Here is a 25312-nt window from a genome sequence, read left to right as displayed (position 1 = left end):
CAATATGAACCTACTTTACATTGCTCTGACAATACACAATCTATTGTAATCATTTTATGATCTGAAATTATATTAGGAATTATATTAGCATTGCAGATTCTATTCCTTGAATTATTTAAAATATAAAACCTGTCTAACCTTGCCGCATGAACCTGTCCTTAAGAAACCTTCACCCAGGTATACTGTTTTAAAAATGGGGTTTCAGTTCTCCAGATGTCATTTAGCTCAAAACTTTGGACAATATTTGCCAAAATAGATGAAGACTGATTCGCGAAGACGCGTTTCTCCGTTATTTCTATCCATATTCAAATCTAAAGTACAGTTAAAATCTCCCCCCATAATAACAATATCTTTTGATTTTAATGTATTCAAAACGTCCTTAATTTTCTTAAAAATAACAATTCTCTCAGACCCTTTATTATTTATTTCTGCTTTTACAACTAATAAACGACCTGGCTCTATCTCATGTTACGATAAAATTTTAACCTTAACAGTTAGGACTTTTACAGCTATTTTACTACTACAGCAAGGCTGCTCTTGTTGCACAAAACCAGCAGAATCACTAGAAATTGTACTCACCTCATTTTCTTCACCAATATCCACACCTTGGCCTACTGAAACTTTCTCTGGTTCCCGATACTGGTCACCCTGACTTTCCGTTGTATTTTCACTTTCCGCCTCTTGTTCTTCTCCTGTCCGAGTCTCCTCTGGTCTATTTTTATGTGGACACGAGGAACGTTTGTGACCTATATCACCGCACTCAAAGCATCCTAAGCTTTCAGTGATTGCATATAACATGTAAGATCTATCCCCATCATTTACTCTAAAAGACACATCCAAAGTTTTATCCTGAGAATTTAAAAACATATGAAGTTGTCTTCTGAATGACATTACATGTTTTAGCGCTGGATTCTTACACCCTAAAGATACCACCTTAACTGCACTGACTTCCCAAAACAAGGTAATTCTTTAACGATCACTTCACTTATAATGATTGGAGGAACGTTTGAAATGGTTACTTTGGTAGTCGGTGCATACAGCGAACCAACCAAAATAAAAACCGCACTGGAGGAAGGGAAAAAGATAAATAATAAAAAACACCCTCTAAACTAACCTAAACACATAAATTAAGAAGAAAAAGAAACACAATTTCAGTATGTTTTTAGAAATAAAGAAAGAATAGAAAAAACAACAATAAACACCAGTTAGCTCTCACACACATCCACTCAGGCAACCTCACTCCACGAGAGAGAGAGAGAGAGAGAGAGAGAGGTTTACACATCTGTCAATATTGTTTACATAACTGTCAATACATGTTAGAGTGTACAATTCTTGAAAAAAATTAATGAAGATGTGCCTGGTACTTATATCATGCTAAATGTTTTGGTTAAAAATGACATGTTTTATGGTGAAGATTTTAGTCATATCGTCCAACTCTAAACACAGACAACACATGATTCGTTAAAGGGAGGACATGAAAAAGACTTAAGATGTATACTATACTAAAAAACAAAAACACAGGGCAAGTGGGCTGTGTGGGTGGGCTGGGTCCCTAGCCTGGCCTGCACTACATGTCTCACCTTTTTTATGCATCACAAACTAGCTGAGACATAGACACATCTATACATAAAAACAAATGTAAATAATAAAAAAAACAGTCATCTAAGACAAGCGTGGCATGCAGGTAGTGGCCGGGGATGGCTGGTATTTTCCCAGCTTACAAAAATGAGTTGTCAGAACGTTTTACTAACATTTCCCTTAAGTTATGAAAACGTCATTACTGAATGTTCTTTAAATGTTTAAATTAGCATTTTTTTAAAATGTTTTAGTAACGTTTTTTCTAGGTTTATTCCATTCCATTCCATTCTATCATCTTGAAAACTTTATGAAAATGTTATTAGGGAATGTTCGTTAAATGTTTGAAATGTGCCTTTTTTTAATGTATTAGGAACGTTTTTTCTTGGTTTATGTGAACGTTAGAGAAACATTCCATTGTATCATCTTGAAAACGTAATGAAAATGTTATTAGTGAATATTCCTTAAATGTGCTTTTTTGGAATGTATTAGGAACGTTTTTTTGTAGGTTTATGTGAACGTTAGAGAAACATTCCATTCTATCATCTTGAAAACGTAAGGAAAATGTTATTAGTGAATGTTCCTTAAATGTGCCTTTTTGTAATGTATTAGGAACGTTGTTTCTAGGTTTATGTGAACGTTATAGAAACATTACATTCTATCATCTTGAAAACATTATGAAAACATTATTTCTAAATGATTTTAAACATTCCAAATGTCCAGATTTTTCATCTTGTTAGGAAAATGATAGGGGGAAAAAATGCTGAATGTTTAAACGTCATATAAAATATCCAAATATCCTCCAAACATTACCTTGGGATTTTTTTTTTTTTTTAATAAATAAATATAAATTCAAACATTTGGTAAAATATTTCTAATTACAGTCAGGTCCATAAATATTGGGACATCGACACAATTCTAATCTTTTTGGCTCTATACACCACCACAATGGATTTGAAATGAAACGAACAAGATGTGCTTTAACTGCAGACTTTCAGCTTTAATTTGAGGGTATTTACATCCAAACCAGGTGAACGGTGTAGGAATTACAACAGTTTGTATATGTACATCCCACTTTTTAAGGGACCAAAAGTAATGGGACAGATTAACAATCATAAATCAAACTTTCATTTTTTTAATACTTGGTTGCAAATCCTTTGCAGTCAATTACAGCCTGAAGTCTGGAGATCAATTAGACATCAGCGTACGCTGGGTTTCATCCCTAGTGATGCTTTGCCAGGCCTCTACTGCAACTGTCTTCAGTTCCTGCTTGTTCTTGGGGCATTTTCCCTTCAGTTTTGTCTTCAGCAAGTGAAATGCATGCTCAATCGGATTTAGGTCAGGTGATTGACTTGGCCATTGCATAACATTCCACTTCTTTCCCTTAAAAATCTCTTTGGTTGCTTTCCAAACACCAAACTACCCGGAAGACCATGGAAAACAACTGTGGTGGATGATCGAAGAATTCTTTCCCTGGTGAAGAAACCCTTCACAACAGTTGGCCAGAAGTAGTCCTATCATACACTTTATCTCAAGTCTTGATGATTTATGACCCTGATTTATGGCCTGATTTATGGCCGTACAGTCCGTGTAGATTGACAGGTAGTCAGAAGTGTGCATGGTCAGTTTGGATTGATTTATGACTATAAGGCCTGTCAGTCAAAGCGGTTTCCATGCCACTGGGTCCTGTGACCCTTGATTGACATGGCAGAGGTGTGTAAATCAAAAGATCAAAGAGATCTCAGATTTGACTTGTGTTGTGTTTATTACTGGATATATGATGGTTGTATCTGTTACCAGAGCAGTGGGGGATTTCTTATGATGGTTGTATCTGTAACCAGAGCTGTGGGGGGTTTCTGTGAAGTTCCTTTCTGGCTTGTTGTTCACACCTAAAGACAGTGGGAGGTGTTTGGGTTCTTCCTGGGAAAAAAAATAGCTGTGCAAAAGTGAGGGTTTTGACGTCTTGACAGGATCAATGTTTGTTTGATCTATATGGTGTTGATACCTAGGCACCGACAGGCCGCATGCTCCCCGTCTACAAACACATTTGAAAAGGAGGACGATGTCTGGTGTCTTTCCAGGTGAGAATTTCAAAGAGTGAGAGAGACGATTATCTAAATCAACTAACCAAGCCGCTGAAGAGATAAATAATTGAATGTTATCTGGAATTAATAAAATCAAACAGGCATTCCTTAATGTTAAGAAAATACTATCCATAATTGATGTGTAAAAGGAGTTGAAATCTCACGCTAATTTTAAAACCGACTTTAAACACACACACACACACACACACACACACACACACACAAATTGGTTTTCCATGTTCTATGGGACATCCCGTAGACGTAATGTTTTTTAGACTGTACAAATTGTATTTTGCATCACCATACACCAACCTTACACTTAAACCTACCCCTTACAGAAAATTTCGTTAATTTTAAGATTTTCAAAAACACTTCATTCTGTATGATTTATAAACTTGTTTCCTCACAGGGACAAAAACAATCCCCAAGGATTTTGAATATTGCCATCATTGTTTCCCATAACATGGGGTATACCTGAACCACACAAACACACACACACACACACATACACACACACAGTAAAACTGAGTAAACTAAATTTTATTTATGAGCAAATTCGTATTTGTTGTTTTTACTTTGTGTTATGTAAGAAATGTTTTAATTTAATAATCTAACCTGTAGTATGTGTACTGTAAATGAACAAATATACATTTAGCTTAAACTCAGTAAAATAATTACACCTACCATTTTAAACATGTTTAAAAGATTACACATTGTGTGTCACTAAAGCAAGGCACACTGTCTATTGTCTTAAAAAATGTTTAAATAACCTGATGACCAGCATTGTTTCTTTGATCATTTATGCACACAAGTGCTTTTTTCGCACGAGTAGAAAACTCTTTGGATGTGTTTGGCAAAAACATCATTTCTACATCTTAAATGTATGACTGAACTTTTCTCATTCGACAGAAATACTATTTTCTAATTATTTACCCGGCCTATAACACTTGGTGTAAATGTTCTTACCTAGAACAGAAAACATACACTTTGACTATTTGACTATTTTGTAGGCATCATGTAATGTTAAATGGTTTACAAAAAAATTTTTTGCACCAGCAGCTGTGATTTTCAAAATGAAAGAAATGTACAAGCTAATTAGCATTAACTATTATCATCATTTCCTTTTGACTCTGATAAACTGGTAATGAATTTTCTATGCAAGTGACACGATATACAGTTCTCATACTATTTGTGTAGATAGCTGTACTAAAACATTTATGACTATTTTTGCATGCCAGCAGATTATGTCAAGGGTGTTTCACATCTAAGAATCACAGTTTTGTAAATGACATTTTTTTTTACACCTCAAGATTTAGCCATATCAAGATTTTGGACGGCCGTTCACAATTTGTTTGTTGGACTGTACGTTTTTAGGTGATCTCTGTGTGGTGTCATCATAATAGGAATAAATGAAAATTAAGAAATTAAGTTACAGTTTTTCTCTTCGAGATATTTCTTTTAGTGCAACTTTGTGTCTGTCCAAAAAGTGTGATCACATGAAGCATCGACACAACAAAAAATTAAGTCTAGCTGTTTTACACTTAAAACTATTACAACCTAAACAAATGAAACGGTTCCACTGAAAGATGCCCACTCGTTTAAGTTTGAGCATGTTAAAGTTTCCACACTCCTGTGTAGAGATACATTTTATCCATAACCTTTTGTGTATTCACGTGACCAAATCACTAAGAAAGAGAGTATAGCAAGAAAGCAAATGTTTACAATGCATATAAAATTCAGAATACAATTGTTAAAAAAAAATTATGTTGATTTGTAAATGGTATTTTTATTAATCCACTAGATTAAGTCATCTTGTTCAGATAGCAGGTGAAACCATTCACATTTTGTTTGTTTGGCCGTTTTTGTTTGAAGACTCCTGTAAGTTCATGCTAACTCTCGCGTAGGAAAGAGAGCAGGGTGAGCACATCCTATTCATTTAAGAAAAAGTATTAAACATTTGACCAAACTTTTTTATTATTTTGACAAAACACAACAACATTAAAGAATGTTATAAGAACGTTCCTATGGCCATCTTCTTTGACTCAAATGAAGCAACATCTCTGGTGTACGTAAGCATCTACAATGTGTGTATGTGCTAAACATCTGTTTCTCCACTTCTGCCAGATTTGTTAGATGGGCTTTTGTTGTAATACAGACACATTTGAGAACTATGATGTTCTCACTTTTGTAATGGTTATAGAAAAATTCAAACATAACTTTTGCATACGGAGCAAAACTGACTAAAAAATCACTGAATTAAAAAATGCAAAAGTGTGTACGGCATTTGGCAAAACAGGATTTTAGCTGTAATGAGCACATAAGACAAAAATTGTCAATGTGTGACTTGTAAATATATTCTATTTTATTTTATTTATTTATTTATTTTTACCAGAGATAGTCGACTGATCTGTTTACATGTTGTTTTGCCGTTTCTGATGAAGAGTTTTCTCTGACTGTGGTCAAACATACAGTGCCTGTTCATAGGAATTTTTACAGCATAACTACAGCATAAAAATATCGCCCCTACATCTAGAGCTCTTGGTCATATAGCTGATGATGATGTTCACATTTTTATTTGTCGTACTCGTTAGTTTCAACATTTCTACTGGACATTAAAGAGTAGGCCTATGTGTACTCCCTTTATGTCAGAAGCATTAACATCTACTGTGTGCTAAGAATTTTCTGCTTTCTCCACTTTTGGTGGATTTACTAGAGGGACTATGTGACCTTGTTGTAATGTGATTACGTTTAAGATCCATATGATTGCACTAAACCCCCTTGAATAGGTTATAGACATACTCTTTTATACAGGAAATGTTTCCACAACAGAAATATGTATCAGAATAACAAATACCTAATTTGAAAATATGAAATCCTCTCTTCTAAACTATTGTGAAAACTTTTAATGTTGATCCGGCCCACCAGCCGTGTATCTTTTTCATTATTTTTTAGATAAAGACTATTCTCAGAGTTTGGTAAACAGGCAAAAACATGAACAAAATGTAGTACAAGATGATTAAATGATTGTCAAGAGACTGTTTAAACTGAGATTGTGATGCACTTTAGAGCTTTTTCTGGTCTACCAGTGTCACAAAGACACAAAATTTTCAATCAACTTGAAAATGAGTCCTGCCATTTTCTGTTCTGACTGTTACACTTAATACAAACCCATCTATTACACTTAAAGTTAGACATTAAAAGTCATGGATGCCACAGGAACTATTTCCTTTCTCTGTTTCTCTAAACATCACACTGGTAAATAAACCAGAGATCACATGTAGAAAGAATTCATTGAAAGGGGCATGTTTTAGTCCATTTTAGATGGTCTGCACCAACACATGTTTTAGATGTTTTAGGTATTCATCAGACTAACAGGTTTGATTCGGGAAACACACACAACTGGAACTGAGTGTTGTCATGTCTTTATAATTGATCTACTTTTACTTTTAAAACAACACAGTGTGAAATTATGGTCTTCGACAGCATGGGCCCCTGAAATGTTGTAGTATATCTTTGTTTTCACAAAAATATCTAAACATTTATCTATCTTAAAATATTAGTTATTACGTGTTTACAAAGTTGTCATGTCTGACGTTTACATTTTTAAGAACATCTGATATAGTTTATCATCTTTTAAATTTTATAACGTATATTTCACCAAACCTTGACGGCTGAAAAACGGGTTTAGCATCAGTCCACATTTCAGTTGTTAGCCGGAAAATGCAAGTGAGCCGAGATTTCATTACTGAGATTATCTACATGATGTGAAACTAGCTCACAGTTACATTAGAGTTTTGGGGTTCTAGTTTATGTTGAATAGTGTTTGTTACTGCTCCAAATGTTTAACACCACATTACTCCATTGTGAAGATATGTACTGTACAAAAAGTTTTTCACTGTAGTAGTCCAACTCTGAAACCAGACCAAACAAAAATGAGCTTGAGCCTTAGTTGTGGCAGAATTAAAATGTTTTATTTTTATCTTTCCATGATTTGTGCGTGTTGTTCTGAACCACGGTTTCATTTTTAACATCACAATCGTATTGTATTGTCATGCATGATTGTAAAGAGTTTTGTGTGTGTCAGTCTCTGGATTTTTTTTTTTTTTTTACAAACATGTTAGCGAGCTCTTTGTGTTCTCTGCTTTACCGTGTTTATATACGTCAGAATTCTTAAAATTTGCTCGATTAAATTAAGTATTTAACACAGTTTTGGGTAATGTGTGTGTGAATATAGAGGATCTTTACAAATATTTTTTCTTGAAATATCCATGTAACACTCTGAACCAAGACTGCTTATTTTAAATATAACATTAACACATTTTTCATGAGCTCAGGGCTCAGGCCCATTGTTTTATAAACCACGAAAGATTAAAATGTGATTCAACATTTTATTTCAACAATACATTTTTGAATATACATTCATACACTGAAGTAGTGAAGAAAATGGTCAAATTGGCATTACTAACAAACAGTAATAATGACATTACAGGTGGTCTAGCCAGAAAAGAAAATCTCTACAGGCCAGCATGTTTTGTTCTAGTATGTAGTTGACGTAAGTTTGAACAATCTCACATGTCATGGAACCATAATTTTTTGAAACCAACAATGTACATAAATCTGTTACACATGTACACAGACAGAGAACCTTGTTAATGTCCATCTCATCGTCACATTCAGACACCACATCCAGAACTTTTCTAGTCGTTACACAGACTGATTCTTTACTGGTAATAAACATACTAGTCAAATCAGGCCTTGGATTATTTTTCAGGCTTCTTACAACATTCATTTCATTCTTAAGATTTTTTACACACTTGGTATCCCCGGTACAATCATGATTTGGATTCTCTATGACCGCATGCATCAGTTTGATCATTTGTTCTCGGTAACGCTGTTTAAACATAGTTTCTACATAGTCTGTTACATGACACGCTTCACCCAGGGTGCAGTCGCACTTCATCTGATCATCCGTAGTGACACCAGAACTCCAGTTGCAATCCATCTGCTTTTGCCCAGCGTCAGACATCCTTTTCAGAATAGAAGAGATAGACTTTGTACCCTAATCAATATACTGTAGAATGCTGTCACCATTTGCCAGAATCCGAACTGACTGTATTAATCCACGACGATCCAGGCCTTGTGCAATTTCAGTTTCAATTTCTGGTTTATGGTTCAGATCCGTCGAAGCCTTATTATTTGAAAAATTAGAGAGTGCATCAGTTTCAGACAAATTTGATTGTTGAAGCTGATTCTGTCAGCCCATGTAGATAATGTTTTGCTCAACAAGATGTTGCAGTAGCTCCGTTGACCGTGCTGTAAAACCCTTGTTCGCAGATCTAGGAAAACCTGCGATAACTGCAGAGTTTATGAGGTCAGCCACTCACAGGGGATGAAGACTAGCCATAGTCACGAGGAAGTAGTGGTGGATCTTCTGTACATTTAAACAAAAAAATAAAAATGGGTGGTCTTGTTTCTACGTTTCAAATGTTGCTTGGTTGGTTGTTGAGATGGGGGTGTTGCACTCTAAAGGATTAGAGGAATTAGGGATGTGTTTTGACCGGTGAAGCCTATCTTATGTCACCAAAGAGAATTCTGTCATTTTCACTGGAAGATATTTGGATTAAAGATTACGAGGTTTATTAGGATTTTTGTTAAGACACTTGTTTCAAGTAACGGTAATGTATTGTGTATTAGGAAAACTTAATCCGACAGCCATTTATTAAACATAGAGCAAGGAACACATAGAAGGGTGAGTAAACACTGAAAAAGAAACATTACAACATCATTGTTCAGGTTTGTTATACCGAATACACTATTATACGACTGATCATTCGGTTTTAAAATAAATTTAAATTGACTGAAACAGCTTACCTATCATTGAAAAAATTGTGTTCAACATGGGTATGTCACATTGCTCAAAATATAGTCTCTTTTTGCAGCATTCATAAGAGTTGACCTCAGGAAGAGGCCAGTCACGATCAGACTCATCAGAGTCAAAGTTTGTTTCAAAGTCCTCCCGACGTTTATTTATCTGCATGAGATTCCAAAACGTAGAGCTTCACAATCTGCAACTCTTTGTCAAACACAAATCTCCCCACCCGATCATATGACACAGTGAAATCTTGTTTCACAATATCTTCATCTTCACTGAGAACTTTTCTTATGCTCTTCCCTTGATTTTTTCCTTGGTACAAAAGTCAGCTCCTCTCTCATTTCAGCAGAACTTCTTTGCGGTGTGTCACACATCATTCTTCTAGATGTTTCAGGACTGTTTGGAGCTGCGGCAGTCATTGTAACAGGAGCATGCAGAAAGTCTTCTGTGGTTAACTATATGCCCCTAAACCTTTTTTAAATATCACACTTGGAATGTAGGTAAGAGCCCACAGGTGTGAAACAAACAAGGATGTGACACCTTCAGTAGTCATAAAACATTGGATGCTTTAGCACATTCAGTGAGATTATTTTCTCTTGAACAATGTATGTTTTCCTTGCGACCAAAGCATTCAAATGATCTTTCTAGTAAATCTAAAGCACACTGTTGCAAGGTAGTTTTGTTTACACCTTAAGTTTGTGATGACCACTAATATAATTTAATAATGTACAAATTGGCCGAGAACTATAATTATTATGAATGTGTTAATGTTATATTTAAAAGAAGCAGTCTCGATTCAGAGTGTTACATGGATATTTCAAGAAAAAATATTTGTAAAGATCCTCTATATTCACACACACATTACCCAAAACTGTGTTAAATACTTAATTTAATCGAGCAAATTTAAAGAATTCTGACGTATATAAACACGGTAAAGCAGAGAACACAAAGAGCTCGCTAACATGTTTGTAAAAAAAAAAAAATCCAGAGACTGACACACACAAAACTCTTTACAATCATGCATGACAATACAATACGATTGTGATGTTAAAAATGAAACCGTGGTTCAGAACAACACGCACAAATCATGGAAAGATAAAAAGAAAACATTTTAATTCTGCCACAACTAAGGCTCAAGTTCATTTTTGTTTGGTCTGGTTTCAGAGTTGGACTACTACAGTGAAAAACTTTTTGTACAGTACATATCTTCACAATGGAGTAATGTGGTGTTAAACATTTGGAGCAGTAACAAACACTATTCAACATAAACTAGAACCCCAAAACTCTAATGTAACTGTGAGCTAGTTTCACATCATGTAGATAATCTCAGTAATGAAATCTCGGCTCACTTGCATTTTCCGGCTAACAACTGAAATGTGGACTGATGCTAAACCCGTTTTTCAGGCGTCAAGGTTTGGTGAAATATACGTTATAAAATTTAAAAGATGATAAACTATATCAGATGTTCTTAAAAATGTAAACGTCAGACATGACAACTTTGTAAACACGTAATAACTAATATTTTAAGATAGATAAATGTTTAGATATTTTTGTGAAAACAAAGATATACTACAACATTTCAGGGGCCCATGCTGTCGAAGACCATAATTTCACACTGTGTTGTTTTAAAAGTAAAAGTAGATCAATTATAAAGACATGACAACACTCAGTTCCAGTTGTGTGTGTTTCCCGAATCAAACCTGTTAGTCTGATGAATACCTAAAACATCTAAAACATGTGTTGGTGCAGACCATCTAAAATGGACTAAAACATGCCCCTTTCAATGAATTCTTTCTACATGTGATCTCTGGTTTATTTACCAGTGTGATGTTTAGAGAAACAGAGAAAGGAAATAGTTCCTGTGGCATCCATGACTTTTAATGTCTAACTTTAAGTGTAATAGATGGGTTTGTATTAAGTGTAACAGTCAGAACAGAAAATGGCAGGACTCATTTTCAAGTTGATTGAAAATTTTGTGTCTTTGTGACACTGGTAGACCAGAAAAAGCTCTAAAGTGCATCACAATCTCAGTTTAAACAGTCTCTTGACAATCATTTAATCATCTTGTACTACATTTTGTTCATGTTTTTGCCTGTTTACCAAACTCTGAGAATAGTCTTTATCTAAAAAATAATGAAAAAGATACACGGCTGGTGGGCCGGATCAACATTAAAAGTTTTCACAATAGTTTAGAAGAGAGGATTTCATATTTTCAAATTAGGTATTTGTTATTCTGATACATATTTCTGTTGTGGAAACATTTCCTGTATAAAAGAGTATGTCTATAACCTATTCAAGGGGGTTTAGTGCAATCATATGGATCTTAAACGTAATCACATTACAACAAGGTCACATAGTCCCTCTAGTAAATCCACCAAAAGTGGAGAAAGCAGAAAATTCTTAGCACACAGTAGATGTTAATGCTTCTGACATAAAGGGAGTACACATAGGCCTACTCTTTAATGTCCAGTAGAAATGTTGAAACTAACGAGTACGACAAATAAAAATGTGAACATCATCATCAGCTATATGACCAAGAGCTCTAGATGTAGGGGCGATATTTTTATGCTGTAGTTATGCTGTAAAAATTCCTATGAACAGGCACTGTATGTTTGACCACAGTCAGAGAAAACTCTTCATCAGAAACGGCAAAACAACATGTAAACAGATCAGTCGACTATCTCTGGTAAAAATAAATAAATAAATAAAATAAAATAGAATATATTTACAAGTCACACATTGACAATTTTTGTCTTATGTGCTCATTACAGCTAAAATCCTGTTTTGCCAAATGCCGTACACACTTTTGCATTTTTTAATTCAGTGATTTTTTAGTCAGTTTTGCTCCGTATGCAAAAGTTATGTTTGAATTTTTCTATAACCATTACAAAAGTGAGAACATCATAGTTCTCAAATGTGTCTGTATTACAACAAAAGCCCATCTAACAAATCTGGCAGAAGTGGAGAAACAGATGTTTAGCACATACACACATTGTAGATGCTTACGTACACCAGAGATGTTGCTTCATTTGAGTCAAAGAAGATGGCCATAGGAACGTTCTTATAACATTCTTTAATGTTGTTGTGTTTTGTCAAAATAATAAAAAAGTTTGGTCAAATGTTTAATACTTTTTCTTAAATGAATAGGATGTGCTCACCCTGCACTCTTTCCTACGCGAGAGTTAGCATGAACTTACAGGAGTCTTCAAACAAAAACGGCCAAACAAACAAAATGTGAATGGTTTCACCTGCTATCTGAACAAGATGACTTAATCTAGTGGATTAATAAAAATACCATTTACAAATCAACATAATTTTTTTTTAACAATTGTATTCTGAATTTTATATGCATTGTAAACATTTGCTTTCTTGCTATACTCTCTTTCTTAGTGATTTGGTCACGTGAATACACAAAAGGTTATGGATAAAATGTATCTCTACACAGGAGTGTGGAAACTTTAACATGCTCAAACTTAAACGAGTGGGCATCTTTCAGTGGAACCGTTTCATTTGTTTAGGTTGTAATAGTTTTAAGTGTAAAACAGCTAGACTTAATTTTTTGTTGTGTCGATGCTTCATGTGATCACACTTTTTGGACAGACACAAAGTTGCACTAAAAGAAATATCTCGAAGAGAAAAACTGTAACTTAATTTCTTAATTTTCATTTATTCCTATTATGATGACACCACACAGAGATCACCTAAAAACGTACAGTCCAACAAACAAATTGTGAACGGCCGTCCAAAATCTTGATATGGCTAAATCTTGAGGTGTAAAAAAAAATGTCATTTACAAAACTGTGATTCTTAGATGTGAAACACCCTTGACATAATCTGCTGGCATGCAAAAATAGTCATAAATGTTTTAGTACAGCTATCTACACAAATAGTATGAGAACTGTATATCGTGTCACTTGCATAGAAAATTCATTACCAGTTTATCAGAGTCAAAAGGAAATGATGATAATAGTTAATGCTAATTATCACAGCTGCTGGTGCAAAAAATTTTTTTGTAAACCATTTAACATTACATGATGCCTACAAAATAGTCAAATAGTCAAAGTGTATGTTTTCTGTTCTAGGTAAGAACATTTACACCAAGTGTTATAGGCCGGGTAAATAATTAGAAAATAGTATTTCTGTCGAATGAGAAAAGTTCAGTCATACATTTAAGATGTAGAAATGATGTTTTTGCCAAACACATCCAAAGAGTTTTCTACTCGTGCGAAAAAAGCACTTGTGTGCATAAATGATCAAAGAAACAATGCTGGTCATCAGGTTATTTAAACATTTTTTAAGACAATAGACAGTGTGCCTTGCTTTAGTGACACACAATGTGTAATCTTTTAAACATGTTTAAAATGGTAGGTGTAATTATTTTACTGAGTTTAAGCTAAATGTATATTTGTTCATTTACAGTACACATACTACAGGTTAGATTATTAAATTAAAACATTTCTTACATAACACAAAGTAAAAACAACAAATACGAATTTGCTCATAAATAAAATTTAGTTTACTCAGTTTTACTGTGTGTGTGTATGTGTGTGTGTGTGTGTGTTTGTGTGGTTCAGGTATTCCCCATGTTATGGGAAACAATGATGGCAATATTCAAAATCCTTGGGGATTGTTTTTGTCCCTGTGAGGAAACAAGTTTATAAATCATACAGAATGAAGTGTTTTTGAAAATCTTAAAATTAACGAAATTTTCTGTAAGGGGTAGGTTTAAGTGTAAGGTTGGTGTATGGTGATGCAAAATACAATTTGTACAGTCTAAAAAACATTACGTCTACGGGATGTCCCATAGAACATGGAAAACCAATTTGTGTGTGTGTGTGTGTGTGTTTAAAGTCGGTTTTAAAATTAGCGTGAGATTTCAAATCCTTTTACACATCAATTATGGATAGTATTTTCTTAACATTAAGTAATGCCTGTTTGATTTTATTAATTCCAGATAACATTCAATTATTTATCTCTTCAGCGGCTTGGTTAGTTGATGATTTAGATAATTGTCTCTCTCACTCTTTGAAATTCTCACCTGGAAAGACACCAGACATCGTCCTCCTTTTCAAATGTGTTTGTAGACGGGGAGCATGCGGCCTGTCGGTGCCTAGGTATCAATACCATATAGATCAAACAAACATTGATCCTGTCAAGACGTCAAAACCCTCACTTTTGCACAGCTATTTTTTTTCCCAGGAAGAACCCAAACACCTCCCACTGTCTTTAGGTGTGAACAACAAGCCAGAAAGGAACTTCACAGAAACCCCCCACAGCTCTGGTTACAGATACAACCATCATAAGAAATCCCCCACTGCTCTGGTAACAGATACAACCATCATATATCCAGTAATAAACACAACACAAGTCAAATCTGAGATCTCTTTGATCTTTTGATTTACACACCTCTGCCATGTCAATCAAGGGTCACAGGACCCAGTGGCATGGCAACCGCTTTGACTGACAGGCCTTATAGTCATAAATCAATCCAAACTGACCATGCACACTTCTGACTACCTGTCAATCTACACGGACTGTACGGCCATAAATCAGGCCATAAATCAGGGTCATAAATCATCAAGACTTGAGATAAAGTGTATGATAGGACTACTGCCAGATCAAGAACACTCTCCAAGAGGTAGGTGTATGTGTGTGTCAAAGTCAACAATCAAGAGAAGACTTCACCATGTGAATACAGAGGGTTCACCACAAGATGTAAACCACTGGTGAGTCTCTAAAACAGGAAGGCCAGATTAGAGTTTGCCAAACAACATCTAAATAAGCCTTCACAGTTCTGGAACAACATCCTATGGACAGATGAGACAAAGATCAACTTGTACCAGAGTGATGGAAAGAGAAGAGTATGGAGAAGGAAAGGAACTGCTCATGATCACCTCATCAGTGAAGCATGGTGGTGGTAGTGTCATGGCGTGGGCATGTATGGCTGTCAATGGAACTGGTTATCTTGTATTTATTGATGATGTGGCTGCTGACAAAAGCATTAGGATGAATTCTGAAGTGTTTCGGGCAATATTATCTGCTCATATTCAGCCAAATGCTTCAGAAATCATTGGTCAGCGCTTCACAGTGCAGATGGACAATGACCCGAAGCATACAGCGAAAGCAACCAAAGAGATTTTTAAGGGAAAGAAGTGGAATGTTATGCAATGGCCAAGTCAATCACCTGACCTAAATCCGATTGAGCATGCATTTCACTTGCTGAAGACAAAACTGAAGGGAAAATACCCCAAGAACAAGCAGGAACTGAAGACAGTTGCAGTAGAGGCCTGGCAAAGCATCACCAGGGATGAAACCCAGCGTACGCTAATGTCTAATTGATCTCCAGACTTCAGGCTGTAATTGACTGCAAAGGATTTGCAACCAAGTATTAAAAAATGAAAGTTTGATTTATGATTGTTAATCTGTCCCATTACTTTTGGTCCCTTAAAAAGTGGGATGTACATATACAAACTGTTGTAATTCCTACACCGTTCACCTGGTTTGGATGTAAATACCCTCAAATTAAAGCTGAAAGTCTGCAGTTAAAGCACATCTTGTTCGTTTCATTTCAAATCCATTGTGGTGGTGTATAGAGCCAAAAAGATTAGAATTGTGTCGATGTCCCAATATTTATGGACCTGACTGTATATTTGTCAACACCAAAAACTTCAAGACACTACATAAACATTTTTCATATTTTAATATATTTGATCATTTTCATTCATATTGTATTAGTCTACATTTTGCCAAGGATACTTTAAGTATACTGTAACGTACAGTACATTTAAATGAAAAAAAAAATGGCATAACTGATATCTTAACTTTCACATTTTATATACTCAAACATTCCACAAACTGAAACATTCCAAATCTTACATAAAATACGTTCTGTGTGTAAAACAACTAATTAAGTGTGTTCTGTGTGTGTCTTCTTTTCCCGAAGTCTCTGCTTCAGCCTGAAGTGACACCTTAGATTGTAGCATCTATGGAAACAAAACATAGTATTAGTATACAGTATAATCTGTATTATATGTGTTATGTTTTCCTTATTAATGTTTTACAAACTAAAAAAGCCTTACCTTATCTCTGTGTGGTGCAAACTTCAGGGACCCACTTTATATTAAGTGGCCTTAACTACTATGTACTTACATTTTAATTAATACTTTAGTACAATGTACTTATTATGTACATACATGTTTTTACATTGTACTTATATATAATAAAAAAACTACATGTAATTACATCTGTATTTAATTTCTGTAATTACATTTATAATTACACTGTTGACCCATACTTTACACCTTAACCCACCCTTAAACTTACCCATACCTCCAATCCTCTCCCTAACCTTACCCCTATCCCACCTCAATAGCAGCAAAATTGTTTTACAATACAATATGAACACAATAAGTACATTGTACTTTTTTATATAAGTACATAGTAGTTAAGGCCACCTAATATAAAGTGGGCCAACTTCAGTGTTTCTGATATGAAGTCCTCAATTACTTTTTCCAGCACCTTGGTGTGTGTTCGACGACAGGCATCTTAAAATCCAGTTAAGATACACAAAAACCAAATATATTACTGCTACTTACAATAAATGATGGTTAAGCATACAGTATATCAAATATACTGCTCATTTCATCAATGACTCATATGCATTCTTTGGCCTAGCTTGCTCTGAAAATAAAGTTTATCTTCTGCGACTTACTATAAAATGTTTGGAATAAGAAACAACTGAGAAACAACTCACAGATTATGACATTACATATTTCCAGTTCCTGGAAATTATTCTTTCCTTTGCGGCCTTTAAGACTATATTGGGCCCATAGAGCATTCGTCCCGAGTTTCCTAAGCAGTCTTCTGACCGACTCTCCAGGTGTGTTGCCTCCCATGAGGCTCAGCCAATCGATCTTGCTACACAGCAATATCTGCACCAAGAAAAATAAAACTGTGTGCATAATAATATAAAATAATATGGAAAACACAGGGTTGCTTTGGTGTTTGGTTTGTTTTGCTGTGCTGTAGCCCACTACACCACTCCACCTCTACAAAGGTCACATACAGCTGGAGTTACAACAATGCATATGACACTGTGTTCCAAGTGCAAACTCTTACAACCTTGAAGTACTAACCACTCTCTTTTTGTAATGATAAAATAAAATAAATCATACCTTGTTCATGTCAGACTCCATGTTTGAGAAACTTTTGAAAAGTAACTGTAAGAGAGAAAGAGAGAGAGAGATAACTTTAAGTATTGACATATAGCTGATTAATTGTCTAATTAGCCTATATGTGCAACTAACAGTCACAGAAAAGTATAGCAATTACAATAACCTGATTTTATTCAGTTGAGTGATTATGACATTTACAGGCAAAAAAAATGTTTGTAAGACATTAATGGCCTTTAAGCAAGTACGTATCCTTTAGCATGGCGTATTAATATATTTCTGACTCGTGTAGTGATCAGAATCCCCATCGGAAGTAACTGTATTTCAAACACTCGCTGGTGTTTGAAAGTGAGTTTTCAACTGGTAATTGTTTTTGTTATCCTGACATTATGGAAAATGAGCAGCAGTGTTGAGCTTCTCCTGACTCAAACTTTGCTCGTAACCACTCCTCAAAACCGGGCTTACTTTGGACCAAGGCCCGAAGAAGCCCCTTAAATAACAGTGGAAAGACTGCCGGCATGCACTTGCTGTTGGCCCTACAATGGAAACACGACTAATGTTAATACGTATTTTGCATTAAAACTGAATGTTATGAAAAGTGTAAGATTCAGTAATTTATCAAATATAAAGCGGCAAAGCCTGTCTGCACACAAATAGGAGTTCAATTTAACAAAGGCCTTCAAAGTAAATCCCACACAACAACAAATAACGTTAGCCTATATATAGGAGACATTTAATTACATTTAATCAATTAACTTATAAGTTAATTGTCTCCCGCATAAATAACTGCAAGCTTCTAAACTATTTAGCTACCCGGTCATACAAATTTGCATATTAAACGCAAAAAAACCAAACTTAATGTGTAATCGATTCACCTGTTAGAATGGCTGCGATCTGGCCTCAGAAGTAGACATATATAAAGATGAGCTGCAGATTTTGAATTCCATTGGTTTGAAAACGGCGCTGCATGGAGCATACACACCGTGATGACGTCAGAACCTGAAAGACGGCTTGTTTCAGGGTTGCCAGATTTTCACAACACCAGTCCACTTATGTTTCTAGGGATCCCCCCATAAACATTGCATTCCGGTGAGGTAAAATACACATTTTTGGTGAGGGTTTTTAGAGCATTTTAGAGTTAAATATTACGTTATTGGTGTCGCTTAAACCCGCGGACATGAAAAACAACCCGCGGAGCAGTGTTAAAGTAGCCCAATTCTTGGCAACACTGGTTTGTTCCCGAGATTGATTCTCTTGCAGTACTTTGGATGCAGTTGCCTAATTGTTACTGGTTAGGTAGCCAACCGGTGTTCCAATCCCGACTCTATGCTGTTCCTGTTCCACTCTCTCCACCCAACACTTTTCTGTCCTCTCCACTTTAGCGCAATAAATAAAATAAAATAAAATAAAGCCTGTGTTGTACAAAACCTGAAGATCAATTTACAATGTAGACCTTGTTCAGGAAAAGTTTGTAATAAAATATGTGAAAAATGCATTGGTAAATGACATAACCTTTGCAGTATAGCATATGCCTATTTAATTTAAAATAAGATTTGTCATATTCTGTTCTAAAAAAATACATTTTGTTCATCAAAGACATGATGATTTATTGCAAAGGTATATGATAATATAAACCAAGTGTATCCAAATTTGTCATTAGGACAATATAGGAAACAAATAGGAAAAATAGAAACAAAGATCAGAAATATGGTATATAGTCTAGTCTACTATACTTGCCACACTTGTAATTTCTGTTGCCATCACTTCTAAAATGAAGCCATTCCAATAATGGTGTTTTAAGAATGTATTTGTTCAACATTATGAAATAACACCATAAACACGTTACAAGAACGTTGTTATGAGAACATCAACCAAGTAAAATAACATCATAAAGACGTTACAAGAACGTTGTTATGAGAACGTTTTCCCTCAACATTCTGAGAACATCAGTCAACTAAAAATAACATCATAAAGACGTTACAAGAACGTTGTTATGAGAACGTAATCCCTCAACATTGAGAACATCAGTCAATTAAAAATAACATCATAAAGACGTTACAAGAACATTGTTATGAGAACGTTTTCCCTCAACATTATGAGAACATCAGTCAAGTAAAAATAACATCATAAAGACGTTACAAGAACGTTGTTATGAGAACGTTTTCCCTCAACATTATGAGAACATCAGTCAAGTAAAAATAACATCATAAAGACGTTACAAGAACGTTGTTATGGGAACGTTTTCGCTCAACATTATGAGAACATCAGTCATTTAAAAATAACATCATAAAGACGTTACAAGAACGTTGTTATGGGAACGTTTTCCCTCCACATTATGGGAACATCAGTCAAGTAAAAATAACATCATAAAGACGTTACAAGAACGTTGTTATGGGAACGTTTTCCCTCCACATTATGAGAACATCAGTCAAGTAAAAATAACATCATAAAGACGTTACAAGAACGTTGTTATGGGAATGTTTTCGCTCAACATTATGAGAACATCAGTCATTTAAAAATAACATCATAAAGACGTTACAAGAACGTTGTTATGGGAACGTTTTCCCTCAACATTATGAGAACATCAGTCAAGTAAAAATAACATCATAAAGACGTTACAGGAACTTTGTTATGAAAACGTTTTCCCTCAACATTAAGACAATGTATTTTAACTATGAAAACATTATAAGACTGTTCCAGAAACATTATGTCAGGAAAGTTTTTTTTTTCTAACATTTACATAACTTTTACATAATGTTAGTGAAAGTTATGGGAACGTTCCCTGTTAGCTGGGTTGGGGGATGGAGGGGAGTATGTGGCCCTGTTGCCCCACAGCATCTAGGCAATCTCACTATGGCATTAGATGGGCATTGGGGTTAAGCTATGGTATGTTGTAGCCACTAAGGATTTGGGGGCAACCCTAATAATATATTTAATATTTATATATGTATAATTTATTACTCTAATTATTAATATCATTATTATTACTTGGGTCATTCACTGTCCTTCACCCTTTCCCAATCTCAATGAAATCCTTATTATTATTGCTAGTTATATTGTCATCATTATTTCTAACAATACTTGTTGTCTCCACTAGTAACCCCCCCCCCCCATACTTGTTATATCTGTAATAAATGTGTTAGATACACAATTTGTATGCTTCCTCCAATATACCTAGATACAATGATATGCACACACACACACACATACTAACCCTTACAAGAATACATCTAAATTATCTTTACATTTTAGCTATCCGTATATATGTTTGTTTGTCCAAGTGATTTTGTATTTGGCACCTGTAAACATTGTCACATTCTTTATAAAGATAACCTGCAGTTCTTTATCAAAGACCACACAAAAGGTCAGCTTCAATCGCCATAACTTTTTTTGATTTTGTTGGGTCAATGCTCAGGTATCAGGGCTGTCAAAATGGCTTGGAGATCAGATGTCACCTCTTCAAAGTATTCCTCCCTGGGCGATTGCCATTGTCGTGTGTCTGATGATAGCTACCTTCACTGAATGCACCAGCAATGTTGCCACAGCAACTTTATTTCTGCCCATACTCGCATCTATGGTATGTATACCTAATATTTACCATGACTTGCATACTCCTTGTACACGGTCAATAAAATGGCCAAAAATATTAGGCAGAAGATCTAAAAACTAATAAAATATTACAAAATGTGTCTTGCAGTAAATCATCATAATAGAATTATTTCTGAAGGATCATGTGACACTGAAAACACTGAGAATTGTCAGCTAAAATATCAGTTTTGCCATCATAGGTATAAATTACACTTGAATATATTACATAAAATACATTAAATTTAAATAAAATATGAAATTAAAACATATTTCACTGTATTACTCTTTACAGTATTTTTCATAAAGTAAATGCAGTCTTTGTGAGAGTAGGAGCTTTGGACATCACTGTAAATTTGTGTGACATCTTCATTTTAGTGTCCAGTGTTTACATATGTATTACTGATTCAGTTATTTTATTAAATGTTTTCAACATGGTTTCATGTTGTTTCAGCAATAGTGGGACAAATTCTTACTGATTTCACATAACATTCACGTTGCTAGACACATACAAACAAGTTGCCTAATTGTGGAAAGGTTTTTCATACAATTTTTTTTTTATATATATATATATAAGCACAGCTTCTTCCTCAATTAATCTCTCACTGTGTTGCACCTTTCTTGCTGAGCAGTTAGCACATTCTGCCCTCTTGTCAAGAGTTAGCCTATGCAGGGAGCCTGTGAACAGAGGGATTTGTAGGGAGCTAAAGCTGAAGTGGGTCATATGGGAGAACCATAGAGATGTGCCATTGTTGTCCGGTTGAGGGAGGAGGAATGAGAAATAACAGGCATTTAGGGAAGGCATTTTTGCTAATTCATCCATTGCTGGAGGCAGGTAAGAAGACACTTTTGTATGTGCAAGTGATATCCATTCCTCCCTCTGTTACCTGTAACACAATTGAGCTTTGAGAACTTTGTGTCAGCATCAAATCAGATCACTGTACAAAGTTTTAAAGATGGTTTGAAAATGTAAAAAAATAAAATAATTAAAATCTCTTAACATTTACTTACCCTCAGGCCATCCAAGCTGTAGATTAGATCTTCATTCATCATAAGATTTGGTGAAATTTAGCATTACTCTGCAGTGAATGGTTGCCGTCATAATGCCAAACAGCTGATAAAAGCATCACAATAATCCACAAGTAATCAAAAAATCACCAATCTACCAATAAACATTTTTGCTGAGTGAAAAGCTGTGTCAGTCAGGACGTTTTTATACATAGTACTAGATTATCCACTGAAAAAGTTGTGTTGATTATCGTGAGGCTTTTATCAGCTTTTTGGACTCTTACTCTGTCAGCATCCATACAGTACAGTGGATCCATTGGTGAGCAAGTGATGCAATGCTAAATTTCTTAAAATCTATTCAATTAAGGAAGAAACTCAAAAAAATTAATTAATTAAAAGCCACAATATGTAATTTTTTTGCTTCTAAAGGGCGCATATTCAAAATAAAGACCAGAGCTGTGTTCAACCCTTACAAAATGGTACAAAACGTTTTTGAATGGAAACTGTGGTGCGTTGAACACCTTGTTATACTGACACGAGAGTTGCAACTATGGTAGCTAAGAAGGCCTTTTTGTGTTCCCTTTCAGTCGGTCACATTTGACGTTACGAATGGGATCTCGCCCGAGAGCCCAATCACCTTCAAGTGGTACAAAACGAGCCAATGGTACACAAAGTACCTTGGTCTGTGGAATTTGCATCGCGAGCTCCGCCCCGCAGAGTGGGTATATAAGGAGCAACGCGAGCAACTCGCATTCAAGCTTTCGCTTCGGAGCCGAGCAAATCGTTTGCTGCAATCACCCGAGTGTTTACAAGCAAGAGCTGGTGTTGGTGTGACGGCGCGATTCAGCGGTTCGTCTGAGCTCTGCACAGACTCCCGTTCAAGATGCTAACGCCCAAGCGCATTTTCTAATGCATTCGTCCCATGGATTGGTTTGCAGCGATCGACCTGAAGGACGCGTACTTTCATGTTTCCATTCTTCCTTGACACAGACCGTTTCTTCGGTTTGCTTTCGAGGGGCAGGCATATCAGTACAAGGTTCTCCCATTCGGGTTGGTTCTGTCTCCCCGCGTCTTTACGAAGGTCGCGGAGGGAGCCCTGGCTCCTCTCAGGGAGCAAGGTGTCCTTGTCCTCAACTACCTCGAGGACTGGCTGATCCTAGCTCACTCTCGAGAGCGGTTGTGCGAGCACAGGGATCTGGTGCTCAAACACCTCACCTGACTGGGTCTTCAGGTCAACTGGGAAAAGAGCAAACTCTCCCCTGTGCAGAGGATCTCTTTTCTCGGTATGGAAATAGACTCGGTCGCCATGTTCGCGCAGCTTACGAACGAGCACGCGCAGTCACTGCTGAATTGAGACAATTCGAGGGCAAGAGAGCGGTTCCACTGAAACTGTTTCAGAGGTGCCTGGGGCATATGGCGTCCGCGGCGGCAGTCATACCACTCGGGCTACTCCATATGAGACCGATTCAGCACTGGCTTCACGACAGAGTCCCGAGATGGGCATGGCAACAGGGCATGCTTCGAGTGACCATCACTCCGGCCTGCCGCTGATACTTCACCCCGTGGTTGGACCCCTCGTTTCTACGGGCCGTCGTGCCCCTAGAACCGGTGTCCAGACATGTTGTTGTATCAACAGATGCCTCTGCCACGGGCTGGGGTGCCATGTGCAATGGGCATGCTGCATCAGGCTCCTGGACAGGACCCCGACTTCAGTGGCATGTCAATTCCCTCGAGTTGCTAGCAGTAAGTCTTGCTCTGCACCGCTTCAGGGCCCTGCTGAAGGACAAGCACGTTCTGGTCCGTACGGACAACACTGCGACCGTAGCGTACATCAACCGTCAGGGTGGCCGCATGCCGCATCTCCTCCTCTGGAGTAACAAGCATCTCAGGTCGCTTCGTGCCATTCACATTCCGGGCAGGCTCAATCGTGCAGCCGACGAGCTTTCACGACAGCAGTCTCGCCCCGGGGAATAGAGACTCCACCCCTAGTCGGTTCAGCTGATTTGGGAACACTTCGGAGACGCTCAGGTAGACCTGTTTGCCTCTCCAGAAAATACCCACTGCCAGTTGTTTTACTCCCTGACCGAGGGCACCCTTGGCACGGACGCCCTGGCACACAGCTGGCCACTGGGCCTGCGCAAGTATGCGTTTCCCCCAGTGAGCCTTCTTGCACAGACGTTGTGCAAGATAAGGGAGGACAAGGAGCAGGTTCTCATGGTTGCGCCTTTTTGGCCCGGCCGGACCTGATTCCCCGAACTTGTACTCCTCGCGACAGCCCCTCCCTGGTCAATTCCTCTGAGGAAAGACCTTCTTTCTCAGAGACGGGGCACCCTCTGGCACCCACGTCGCGATCTGTGGAACCTACATGTGTGGGTTCTGGACGGGTCACGGAAGGTTTAGGTACCTTGCCACCACAGGTGGTAGCTACCATCACTTCAGCTAGAGCCATGTCCACCAGACATGCCTATGCTTTGAAGTGGAACCTTTTCATCACTTGGTGTTCTTCACGGCGTGAGGACCCCTGGAAATGCCCGATTGAGTCAGTGCTTTCCTTTCTTCAGGAGGGGTTGGAACGAAGGCTGTCTCCTTCCACCCTAAAGGTCTATGTGGCTGCCATTTCAGCTCACCATGACCCTGTTGAAGGTAAGTCTCTTGGGAGGCACGATCTGATCATCAGGTTCCTGAGAGGAGCAAGGAGGCTCAATCCGCCTCGCCCTCAGCAAGTCCCCTCTTGGGACCTCGCAGTGGTTCTATCAGCACTGCAGAGAGCTCCCTTCAAACCCTTGCTCTCAGTAGAGCTAAAGTTTTTATCTTTGAAAACTGCGCTCCTGACGGCTTTGGCTTCGTTGAAGAGGGTCGGGGGCACCTGCAGGCATTTTCAGTTGACGAAGCATGCCTGGAATTCGGGCCGGCTAACTCTCACATTATCTTGAGACCCCGGCCTAGGTACGTGGCCAAAGTTCCCACCACTCCTTTTAGGGATCAGGTGGTGAACTTGCAAGCGCTGCCCCTGGAGG

General features: G+C 36.9%; 2 protein-coding genes across 3 annotated transcripts in view; both read left to right on the top strand.

Annotated features, from left to right (window-relative positions):
* LOC127986006 (uncharacterized) overlaps positions 1-25312 on the top strand; it is a gene marked incomplete at its 5' end in the record, with an annotated part of 403871 nt that overhangs the window by 276971 nt on the left and 101588 nt on the right. The window lies entirely within an intron of this gene.
* The window catches only part of slc13a5a (solute carrier family 13 member 5a), a 72750-nt gene that overhangs the window by 36042 nt on the left and 11396 nt on the right, over positions 1-25312 (top strand). Inside the window, exon 10 of one of the 2 annotated variants that reach the window (XM_052588175.1) lies at positions 21118-21279. The exons of the other annotated variant lie outside the window; for it this stretch is intronic. Within the exon in view, the coding sequence (XP_052444135.1) occupies positions 21118-21279 (162 nt within the window). The remainder of the gene's footprint in view (positions 1-21117; positions 21280-25312) is intronic. 2 annotated transcript variants of the gene reach the window in all.

The sequence above is a fragment of the Carassius gibelio genome, chromosome B21 (genome assembly GCF_023724105.1).
Source record: "Carassius gibelio isolate Cgi1373 ecotype wild population from Czech Republic chromosome B21, carGib1.2-hapl.c, whole genome shotgun sequence".
In the NCBI taxonomy this organism is placed as follows: domain Eukaryota; kingdom Metazoa; phylum Chordata; class Actinopteri; order Cypriniformes; family Cyprinidae; genus Carassius; species Carassius gibelio.
This window is presented reverse-complemented; position numbering and strand designations above follow the sequence as displayed.